The sequence below is a fragment of the Phocoena phocoena genome, chromosome 8 (genome assembly GCF_963924675.1).
Source record: "Phocoena phocoena chromosome 8, mPhoPho1.1, whole genome shotgun sequence".
NCBI classification, from domain to species: domain Eukaryota; kingdom Metazoa; phylum Chordata; class Mammalia; order Artiodactyla; family Phocoenidae; genus Phocoena; species Phocoena phocoena.
Genome location: NC_089226.1, coordinates 33,719,136 through 33,730,288, shown reverse-complemented (window position 1 = coordinate 33,730,288; position 11,153 = coordinate 33,719,136). Strand labels below are relative to the sequence as shown.

The 11,153-nt window shown below is 40.4% G+C and overlaps 1 protein-coding gene across 1 annotated transcript in view; it reads left to right on the top strand.

The window, feature by feature from the left end:
* The first annotated feature begins 3,906 nt into the window (after window positions 1-3,906).
* Window positions 3,907-11,153, top strand: part of ARHGAP42 (Rho GTPase activating protein 42) — a 281,197-nt gene continuing 273,950 nt past the window's right edge. The window contains exon 1 of the mRNA XM_065881548.1: window positions 3,907-4,060. Within this exon, the coding sequence (XP_065737620.1) occupies window positions 3,907-4,060 (154 nt within the window). The remainder of the gene's footprint in view (window positions 4,061-11,153) is intronic.

The following is an 11,153-nucleotide window of genomic DNA, read 5'->3' as shown; positions in this document are numbered from 1 at the left end:
AGAAATCTGTCATCGTAATAAAATCTTAGCTCTAGAAGGTACTTTAGAAGTCATAGTGTCACATGGGACAAATTCTACCCTCTGCAGTTATTCCCGCTCCCTTAGTCTGTGGTCTTGACTTGCTGCTTCCACTAACTGATTCTTATGTCTTCTTTGCTTCTCTAATTAATAATGAAATAATTTAAGTGAAATAAGGCAGACACAAAAGACAAATATTGTGTGATTTTGCTTGTATGAGGTACTTAGAGAAGTCAAATTCATAGAGACAGAAAATAAAATGGTGCTGACCAGGGGCTGGGGAAAGAGGGGTATGGGAAGTTGTTGTTGAAGGGGAATAGAGTTTCAGTTGGAGAAGATAAAAAAGTTCTGGAGTTGGTGCTAGCTGCACAACAATATACTTAATGACACTGAAATGTACACTTTAAAATGGTTAAAATGGTAAATTTTATGTTATATATTTTATCACAACAAAAAAATTGTTAAAAATTGAATCACGTGTTTTGCTCATTTGGATTCAATGTTGTATTTCTAGATGTGACATAAAGTTGAAATAGAATGATACAAAACCCACTTTCAAGGAGTATGCTTTGAGAAAAGAGAAAAGATAACACCCGGGGTTAAATGCAAACAGGGACAGTGACACCGCCTTCTCACCATGGAAGGGTACGGAAGGGTACATTTAGTCTCCTTAGGTACATTCGCCTTCTGTTTTGTCATCTCTTACCAGGCCTGAATTTAGCCTCAGAATATCTGAGCCTGGGAGGCCTACATCTACAAAACTAATTGAAAAATAATAATAATCCAACAGTGACACTTACTGAGTACAAATTAAGCACCAGGCTTAAGTGCCAGACATGATATAGATCAAGAAAAATGTTTTAGTCAGATTTACAAACATATATTAGTTTACTAACCTCACCTCACTATTTTGCTCTTTAAAATAAACAAAGCCCCGTACACCCCATTTCAGAATTAAACAAGCAAACAGACATTTCTCTGCCAGTAACCATGCCAAAGAGTGTGTCAGCCAATAGTATTTGTGAAACTCACCATGCAGCTGACAAGGCCATATACTATGAAGCAGAAATTTTTGGAGAGGCTTCATTTCAATCCATTAAAATTTCCTATGAAAAAGAACTTGCAAGTTTGGACACTCTTTTTTTTAGAAAGGCTATTCTTTTCGAAAGAACCTAGTTCCATTATTATGGTAGGGAAATAAAGCATGAAAACAACGGTTCAAAACTGACCATAAATCCACCTTAAAGCAAAACCATTTCTGGTGTCTCTCGAGTGACTGGGTTAATGTGGCATAAGAGAAAGCCTGACTAGCAGGTATAATTAAAGTATGATTCACAGGAATAAGTCATGAGTAACTCTGAAAGGACCTACAAGGGAGAAAGTCCATTATAACATACTAAACTTTAGAGGCTAAATGATGGAGGGTAGGAGGAAATATCCTAACCCCATGTAAATGCAGTGATGGGTCTGAGTGGAAACATATTGATAACAGCATCAGTGATTATTGGTCCAATGTCTATGTGAGGCTCTGTAACATAGCATATTCTGCCTCATGTGATATACAGATACTCATTCTCTGTTTTTTATTCCGAGAACTGCTTGAGGTCAGGCACAATGCTTTGCTTTAACTTTCCATATAAATCGCTTCTCTGCCCAGATCCTAATAATGTATACAGTAGGCATAAAACATGCAATTACATACATGAATGGGTAAATGATAATTTATATCTTAGAATCTAGAATAAATCTGTCCTGACATATAAAACTTTTAAAGAAGAAATGAAAATTGAAATCCAACTTACTAAATGAAACTTATCAAAGAATGTTGCATTTTTAAAGAATTAATCACAGGACTTCCATTTAATGAAAAACAGGAAGAGACTGTTATATTTTATCCTGTTTCATATCTCAGCAATTGGTATTGGATTTAGTTGCTTGTAACAGCAACATGGCAAAAGTTGAAAGGGAACTACTTGTTTGGCCTGACTAACTTTTTGTCTTTCAGGCTGGTGATGAATAGATGTAAAATCACCTTAGGTGAAAAACTGCACCACTGCAGCTTCTATCACTACATCAACTAACAAATAGCATTATTGCCCTCCACCCCACCCCACCTTCCCAAATGAGGCGTATTTAACTGACAGACACAAGACAGACACTAAAAGTGAGGAGGACTCTAGTGGTAATTGGCCATTCTGCCAATATTTTGAGGTCTAATGATGTAAATATGGATAGAAGGTTAAAGTCCAACTTCCTTGGCTCAGAAGAAAATAAAATCAAAGCTATCAAATACACTGTTTACATCATCTTATCAGTCTTGGTTTAAGGTTTCCATGCTATTTTTAATGTTCATGTGTACTTAAAAAAAAAACGAAAAGTCTTGACAGATTCTGAAACTTAATTGGGAAAAATGTAAAGCACTTTAATGGAATTTTTCCCATGATCTGTAGAAGAGTTTTTTTTAACAGATGGTTCAAAAGGACGAAGCAATGAAAACATAGAAATTAAAAGCAGATCCTTAAGAAAAATAACTGAGTTCTCAGAAATCCTATAGATGATGGCAGGACTAGATGTAAAGCAGCAGTTTCTTTTGCTGTCAAGGTTTTGAGAGAACAGAAATTTATTAGGTGATCCTCTACCAGAGGGATAACTGCCTCTTGGTATGAAGTAACTATTCATTTGGAACTTCAGCCAACTTCAACAGTTTGAAAAGCTCCATGCTTTGGGGGCAATTCCATCAAGGTGACGATAAAAAGTAGTATTGTGATGCAAATAGTTATTCTTCTACAAGAGGAACACCTAAGTCCGAGGTGCTAGTTTGGGGAATAAAAATGACCTAAAATCTTCCCACCTTCACTGCAACTAAGAAAAACAACAACAACAAACAGCCTTAGGCCTATGTAGCTTTTCGTTTTGAATATAAAAAACCTGACTTTCTAGGATCAATGCAGTGAACAGTGGGAAAAAGTAAAACTTTTCAACCTGGAATATATATGCATTCAGTGCAGACTCGCGAAGCAAAATCTAAACTAACGCTCGAAAGTAGCATCTTCCAAACAGGCTTCAAACTTTAGAGAAAGTTAACGTTGGCTTCTCTCCCAGAGAATTCCAGGGAGTGGGTGGTGAGGCAGGGGTAGGGAGGCATGTTGGGAGTTGGAGCTCATTTTGTGGGGTGGCGGACCCCGAAGTGTCACCGCGGGCTAGGGGGAGCGGCCGCCCAGGAGGGGCAGAGTTAACCCCCGGGCGCAGGCAGAAGCGCTGTCGCGCGGCAACTGAGCGGAGCCCGGGAGCTAAGTGCGGGCGGGCGGGGGCAGGAGGGTAAACGGGAGGAGGGGCGGGGCGGCGCGGGCTGGGAGCGCCGCGGCGGGAGGAGGGTCTCCGAGCCCGGCAGGGTCTGCGAGCGCTCTGAGCCTGCGTCCAGCGAGGGGGAGGGTTTCCCCGGCCCGGCCGGAGGGGCGGCTGGGCGCTTCTGACTCCCAGCGCAAACGACTGTCAAGGGAGCAGGAGAACGGAGCTGCCGGAAGTGTCTGCGCGCCGCGAGAGAACTTTCCTGCTCCGGCCGCGGCCCTGAGCCTCCGCGGCCTCCGCGCTCCCGGCGACGATGCGTCCGGGTGACAACGACCTGAGCGGACCCGCGTCTCGGCCCGCCTCCCGTGTGTGCGCTCGCCTCGCCTCCGGGGAAGAAGCCTGAGCCCGGAGGCGTCCGCGCGCCGCGGAGCCCCGCGCAGGCGGCGCGGCGCGCGGGACCCGTTTCCCCTGCGCGTCCCCTTGCGTCCCGGCTAGTTCCCCGCGATCGCGCGTCCCCTGAGCCGGCCGCGGTCGCCGGCTGTCCCCGCCCTGACCGCCGGCCCGGACGTGTCCTCGGCGGCCGCTGGCAGTGCCTGTGCCATGGGGCTGCCGACTCTGGAGTTCAGCGACTCCTACTTGGACAGCCCGGATTTCAGGGAGCGCCTGCAGTGTCACGAGATTGAGCTGGAGCGAACCAACAAGTTCATCAAAGAGCTCATTAAGGACGGCTCTCTGCTCATCGGGGCGCTGAGGAGTAAGTTCCCCCGGCGGGGAATGGGTGGAGAGGGCGCGGGGATCTGGAGAGTCCCCCCGGGGTGTGGGTCTGAGGGGTGGGTTGGAGGAAGAGAAGCTTCTTTTGTTTGAATGGGTTTGGGGACAAAAGCTGAAGAGCTCCCCTGCTGGTGACCAACAAAGTTTGTTCGTAGGTGTTCTTGACTTATTTACTCCCAAGTCTACAGAGAAGGGAAAGGTCTCTCTCTACTAGACCCCGGAGTATATCCTGAGGAACGTTGTTCAAAGTCATCTTTTTGTATAACGCTCCTGGAAAAATGTTGGGGACTATTGGTCTTTTTTGTAACTTTACTGTACCTAGTTTGAACACTTTAAAAAAAGTCCTTAAGGAGGGATTCGAGAGTTTATCTTAAGGATAAAAATGAAGCTAGTTTTAGTGATATTCAAAGAAAATGATTAATTTCTTATGTACCTCAGTGGCTCTTCATTGGGCACAACCAGTCATTGAATTGGCCTTTTAAAAACATATATAGATTTGTAGTTTTGCGATTTAGTAAGATGAAGACAGAGCGGCACCAGTGGATCTTATCTCTTTACAAGATTTTTGTGCGTCTTAATTTTTGGTTTGCATCGTAACTGGTGTTGATCCAGTCACTGGGGATGAGAGTTCAGTGGCTAAAGACCAATCAGAACTTCTGACAATCTATAGAAAGTAAAGACTGCCTTTAGGAGATTCTCCCACCTCCTTTCCCACACACCTCCTGTTCAGATTTTCTGTACTTCCTGCGTCCCCTGGATCTTCATTTTCAATTACTAGGACCTACGAGAGTCTTAGTGAAAGAAACTCTAGAGTTTCTCTTACAGAGAATTGACTGACTAAATGATAAGGCTTAATTTGTTTTGTTACCTTCCCCAGGACCTATTTGCACTTTAATAAAGGTTTCTGAAAGCCTGTGAAACGAACCCCTGGAAATTCTGGTCTCCCATAGGTGAGGGAGATATTTTTGTTAAGGTGGAGAGGCCTTTGGGTGATCCATCTAGCAATTCCCAGGACATAGGTAGGGGAAGCATCATTGATATGTCAAGTGCAAGGTCAGTAACAACATGATGGAGATGTGCATGTGTCTGAAACATTAGCATCTGATCTCTATTTGGAAGTATGTATTCGTACTAAGGTTGAATCTTAGCAAAATGTCTTGAAATTAGTGTGCTCCCAAATGCTTTTTATTTTACCATCCCAAATGTGAAAACATCTACTTATCACTTGTGTTACTTAACCAGGGTAAAGGAAATAATGTTCTATGTCTACATTCACTTAATTTCTGAATTTGAGGCTACTGGTAATGATAGTATTTACTGATTTGTGAAAACTACTAGTTTATCTGCAGTTCTGTCCATCTTATGTATACACAAATGTGAACTCTCCTTCTTTCCGATTTGCAAATCCCACTTGAGGTCTCTGGACTAGCCTCTGCATCTTAGGGAGCATGATGCCTTTTCAAAAAGAGTTTCCCCGTCTCAGTGTTGAATGCCAGGCTGACTCTTGCTGGAGCTACCATATGGCCTACAAATGACATTTTCCTCTCGCTCTGCTGGAGATCAGTTCTGTTGCTTCAAAAGTTGAAAACACATAGCTGTGATAAAACCTCTGAAATGTGCATCGTTTTACTAGTAATATTATGAACTTTACTATGATTGAATCTAACCTTGCAAAAATCAGGTGATTCCCATCTTTATAGGTTTGTTCTTCCATTCATAAGTGAAGAAGTCTGGAGAGTGTAAGTTCCTTGAACATACAGACCCTGCCTCATGAACTTGAACTTGTACGCTTAAATATACAACCTGTCTTTCTAGGATTCTTAGGTTTGTGATGAGAGTACATTACGTTAACTAACATTTGATTATTACTTCTCTTGTAGTAGAAAGAAAACGTTTTATTCCCTGTTAAATGAATTCCCAACATTAGCTTCCAAATGGGGAAGATCTGGAGCTGAGAAACCCTTGAAATCACATGATGGTGCTGCTTTCTTCCCACCAAGTGACCTTCTGTCCCTTGGGGAGGATGCTCTGAGGTTAGGCTGCAGCTGCTAAATGCCTGCTCTCTGAAGCTGCTCCTGTAGGAGGATCGGAGTGTGTCTAAAGGACTTGAAGCCAGCTTAATTCCATCCCAAAGATCCACCAAGGAGCCCTCCTTCCCCCAGTCCTGCCCCTTCTGACTGTTCTTCCTTTCTGCCCTAGGAAGCCTTCAATTTCCCTAACCTTAAACTATGCCTTTCCTTTCTCCATATGTGCTGTTTCAATAAGTGTATCCATTATCCATTTCAGATTTATTTGTAGCACTTTGCTGTCATTTTCATTTATAGTTAATGGTTCCTTGATAAGACTTTCCTGAGCTGACAATCATCAGTGCATTTCTAAGCATCTTATATTATTTCCAACCTAGTTAATAACTTTTCTGGTGAAAGTCTTGGCATGCTCTCTTGGGTAATACATGCTTTACTGTTCCAGTAGGAGTCACATATGCTCCTTAATCTTTTGTTCAGGATGTGCATTTCTTTAGTAGAGTATTTTGAAGGATACTTATAAATGAGGACCTTGACTTTGAATTTAAAAATTTTAAATAATTTAAAATAACAAAAACTTTGAATTTTAAGTAATATATGTAAGATACTTACCATATTTTTAAGATGAATTATTGCATTTCACATTCATATCCACTCTGAGAAAATGGGTGACAGTTAACTGAGTTAACACAGTGACTTAACGTAGACCAGAGTTTAAGTTCTGGCGCTGTCAAATGCTCTGTGATAATTAGCAAATAACTTAATCTCTGGGTCCTACCTTTCCTGTAAAATGAGGGAGCATTTATAAAAATCTTACCACTAGGATTATTTGTTCATTTTGTTACATGCCATATAGACATTTGGTGAGTGGTATTTGAGAATATATGATACAGGTGAATTGGGTTCTATTTCATGCTGTGTGACTCACAATCTCCACCCTTTTATCAAATGTTACTCTATGAACTTTGTTCCTTTAACAGGTGCCAGTCTTAAAATTTGGGTTGTGAAATTATAGGCTAGTTTTGCTTATTAATTTTCTCCTTTTATAGATTATATCCAAAGAAACATTTCAAAATGGCTTTCTCATATAATTCCCCCCTTTACTTTCTCTTTTTATACTTTTGAATTCAAAGAACCATCGTTGAGTAGAGCTTTGTCTTTACAAGAATACACAGACCCTCCCTCCCAAGAAAAGAAGAGAAAAAGAGGGGGGAAAAAAGGCAGAAATGGAATTTTACTCATTGAATCGAATTGATTGAATTGATTGGGTGGAGAGAGCCTAAGCGTGTCGACATTCTTTCCTCCCACCTTCCCAGCAACATCTTGGCCATCCCTCCTTTCTTATCACTGTCCACTTCCTCTCATCACCTTAAGGTGGAATTGGCCAGGTATTTCCTCTACCTTTAGGAGATTGTTTCTCAACCTTGTACGGCTGGACTTCTTTCAAAGAAAAAAAAAGTTAGTGGACTCTAATATAATTTTATTAATTATGATAGTTAAAAATATACCTGCATGAAACTATAATTGTTATGCTTATTCATGCAATCTTCAAAGCAAATCAGTTTACACATTAAATATAAATAATACTGTGAAACCAATTCAAAACTTTTAGACTACATTTAACCAATGGATGATGTTATTTTGCTGAAATGACATTTTCTCTCATATAAAGACTGTTGATAATATCTTGTGTGTGTTGATGATTCATTTTCTCATTGTTTTCCTGACTGAAAGTACAGTTCTTCAGAATCAGCTTGTCCTGATGATGGCCTTGTCTCTCTCACAAACTTTATTCTTGGTTGTATTGCCTCTGTTCTTAAAGCAGTTGTTCCTGACACTAGTGATCCATGACACAAATAAGAAGGGCACCTATCTGAGTGGTAGAAGTGTTACTTTCTGCTGTACAGCAAAGTGATTCTGTCATACATATACATTCTTCTTCATATTCTTTTCCATTATGTTTTATCACAGGATATTGAATATAGTTCCCTGTGCTATACAGTAGAACCTTGTTGTTTATTCATTCTCTATATAGTAGTTTGCATCTGCTAATCCCAAACTCCTAACACCCCCCACCCCCCACCCCCTGCCCCGGCAACCACAAGTCTGCAAGTCTGTTCTGTGTGTCTGTGAGTCTGTTTCATAGATAAGTTCATTTGGGAAGCACATAGTTTCTTAAAGGTGCCTACCCTCTGTGGCCACAGACCTCAGTTGGAAGTATACTGTCATGGTGCACTTGTGATCTGGGGATAAAGTAGTTGTTTAGTATGAAAGATAACCCTAAATGCCAAGGCCGCATTGAACTATCTTGGAAAGGGTGAGGTACTCCTGCCTTCCATTGGCTGTGTTTCACTTTAAGCCAGTCTCTATTTTGTGTGTGTTCAGGGTCCACTTTGCTACCAGTTTTTGATGGCACAGGGAAGGAGTTAAATAAAAGGGAGGAACAATGACAAGTTTAAGGAATTTGAAAGACTTTCTGTAGTTATTGCACTATTTACTTGGTCATCCTTCAGCTTTTAGTGAGAACTATTGTTTTAGGCTATTTTTGGTATTTTAATTTGCACCTAGGTTTTATTTGGTTTACTGGAACTCACTGTAGATTCTTGTTTACCCTGCAAGAGCTACTTCACTGTTGCTTATTCCACTAATGTTGTTTTGCTTGTTTAGCTGGGCAACCTAGTCAAAGGTGTGGATGTGTAATTACTTCCACTATTCATTTGGTTCTTATAGTTATTCATTAGAATTTGAGTTAAATGAGCAGAAATAATTGTATCTTTCAAATGAACTGTAATTAATTTAGGAACTGGAAGATGAGGAATGTGGTGCTTTAAGGTTCTTCTTCAGAGACATGTATAAGAGCAGTTAGACTTGTGTTAATTTAAATATGGGAGCCTTGGCACTTATCAAAGTGGAATTAAATTGGGCTGGCTGAGTACTCCTGTCTGCCTCTCTCTGATAGTCTACATGAGCTTAATTGTGCCCTTTAACAGTATCTTTATTTCCATTGGATTTCCTTTTTCCACAGATAGTAATTTAGGGGTTGTCCTGTTAGAAAGAAGTGGGTTGCTGAGAGAACAGAACATGTTTTCTGTCTCTTGGAGGAGAATGGCTTAGCAATAACCACCTTTTACACTGCTTCCTATGACAGTTATGATCAAGATACTCTGAGCATGCAGAAAACTTAGGTAACCACGAAACTTTGAAGTCATTGAAAAGCTACATTAACAAACATGCTTTCAATTATTAACATTTCTTAGAGCACAGTGTTAATCGTGTTCAAGGTGATGCTTAAGAAGCATTTCTCCAATTAGGTAAGAAAAAAATAATAAAGCTTACATTCAGTATTGCTTTGGTGCCAAGTATAATTTTATTCAAGTAATGTATATGTAGAGTGGTAAATCTTTTCTGTAGATTTATAAAGAGAAATATTAAAGTTTTCAGGCTATTAAGCCACATTCAGTAAATATTATGCACCAATGAAATGTTTATTATGGACAGATGAGAAAGGGTGAAGGAAAGGGGGTTACTTAAGTCTTGGATCTCTTTCCTGAATATTGTTTCTTGTCAGAGCTGTGGATGCCACCTGTTCTGGCCCCAGCCATCCCCGCTGTCTTGTCTGGATGGTCATTTCTGCTCATTTCAGCATCTTGGCAGGTGCCACCTTCACCACGGCTGCACCTGCTGCCCACCTGGTTCAGTTTGCAGCTCTGCCAGTTTTCCTTTTTCCTATAGCCTGCTGAATCTCTGCCCAGCATCTAATCCTCCTCAGAGTGTATCTCAAGTGGATCTGGCCTTACCAACCAAGGACTTGCTACCTGCTTCTTGCTGACTTTCATCCTGAAAATGAAAACCAGTTGTCGAGCACCTGGCTCTCTAGTTCAAGGAATCTGTGCTTCATCTTTTGCAGCTGCCATATTCTGAGATTCATGGCTGGGTTTTGTGTAAGTGTAGTGACTTCCATAATATTTGTTAATCTTAATGGCCCTTGGGGCAGGATGATAGCAGGACAGACAATGGAAATGTGGTTATTTTAATGGTTTTGTTTTTGGCCAGATGGATTTAAACTTGGCCTGGATATTTCTGGTACTGTGGAGCCTTCTCTGTAGGATTACAGGTAACTGGAATGTTTGGTTCATCAGAATATGCCATTGTTCATATCTGCAGTTTTCTGATTTTATAATCAAGAATCCAGTTATAATGCTGAAGAAAGTGTTACAGCAAAACACTCATGTACAATACTCTGTGTACGGAAAGTGATTTGTTTTAGAAAAAGTGAATTGTGAAATAGTAAGGTACCATACAGTAGCTGATAATCTGTCAGTTTTTCCAACCTCTTTCCTTCGTTGCAGAGGAGTGTATGCATAAAAGAAGAAAAAATAAGCCCTACTTTTCTAGGATTTTGAATCTTTCATTTTAGAGTAATTTGTCTAATTGTAATTTTTACATGGAACATGATGAGAAAAGGCTAGGATAAGACTAATAGTTAACTCTTTGTAGATTATTTTATATTAAGTATTACAGATTTTTCACTTCCAATTTTTAGATTTTGTGGTGAAAGTCTCTATGCCTAATAGTATTTTTAAAATGCCAAAACATGACGTTTTTTATGTTGTTGGTTTATCTGATTTGGGTGATTATCAGGTATAATGGCGAGCATCTTGTATTTTGTGAAGGATGAGGAAATATCCTGGGGTGATTCTCAATGTTGGGTGGTATGAAAATATTGGGAAGAAATGCACAATTGACATAACCTTGCTACGTTGATAGTACTTTCCCTGAAACTTGACTTTACTCAGGGAAAAAGTGGGTAGACACAAAATGACCCCTTTCATTTGGAAGTCAGGCACATTTCTCAGTAGTGGAATTTCTTTATTTCCTCACGCAAATCTAAAAAGCCATACTGCTTGCTAGTTTATGAAAGACATGCCAAAAGTATTCCCTCATGTGTACACATATACTGGAGTTTATCCAAATGAAAGACCCAGCATCAGTTCCCTCTTTAGTACACAGGAAGAGTGATGATTTAATTTAGAAAACTGATCCGTGTTTGTG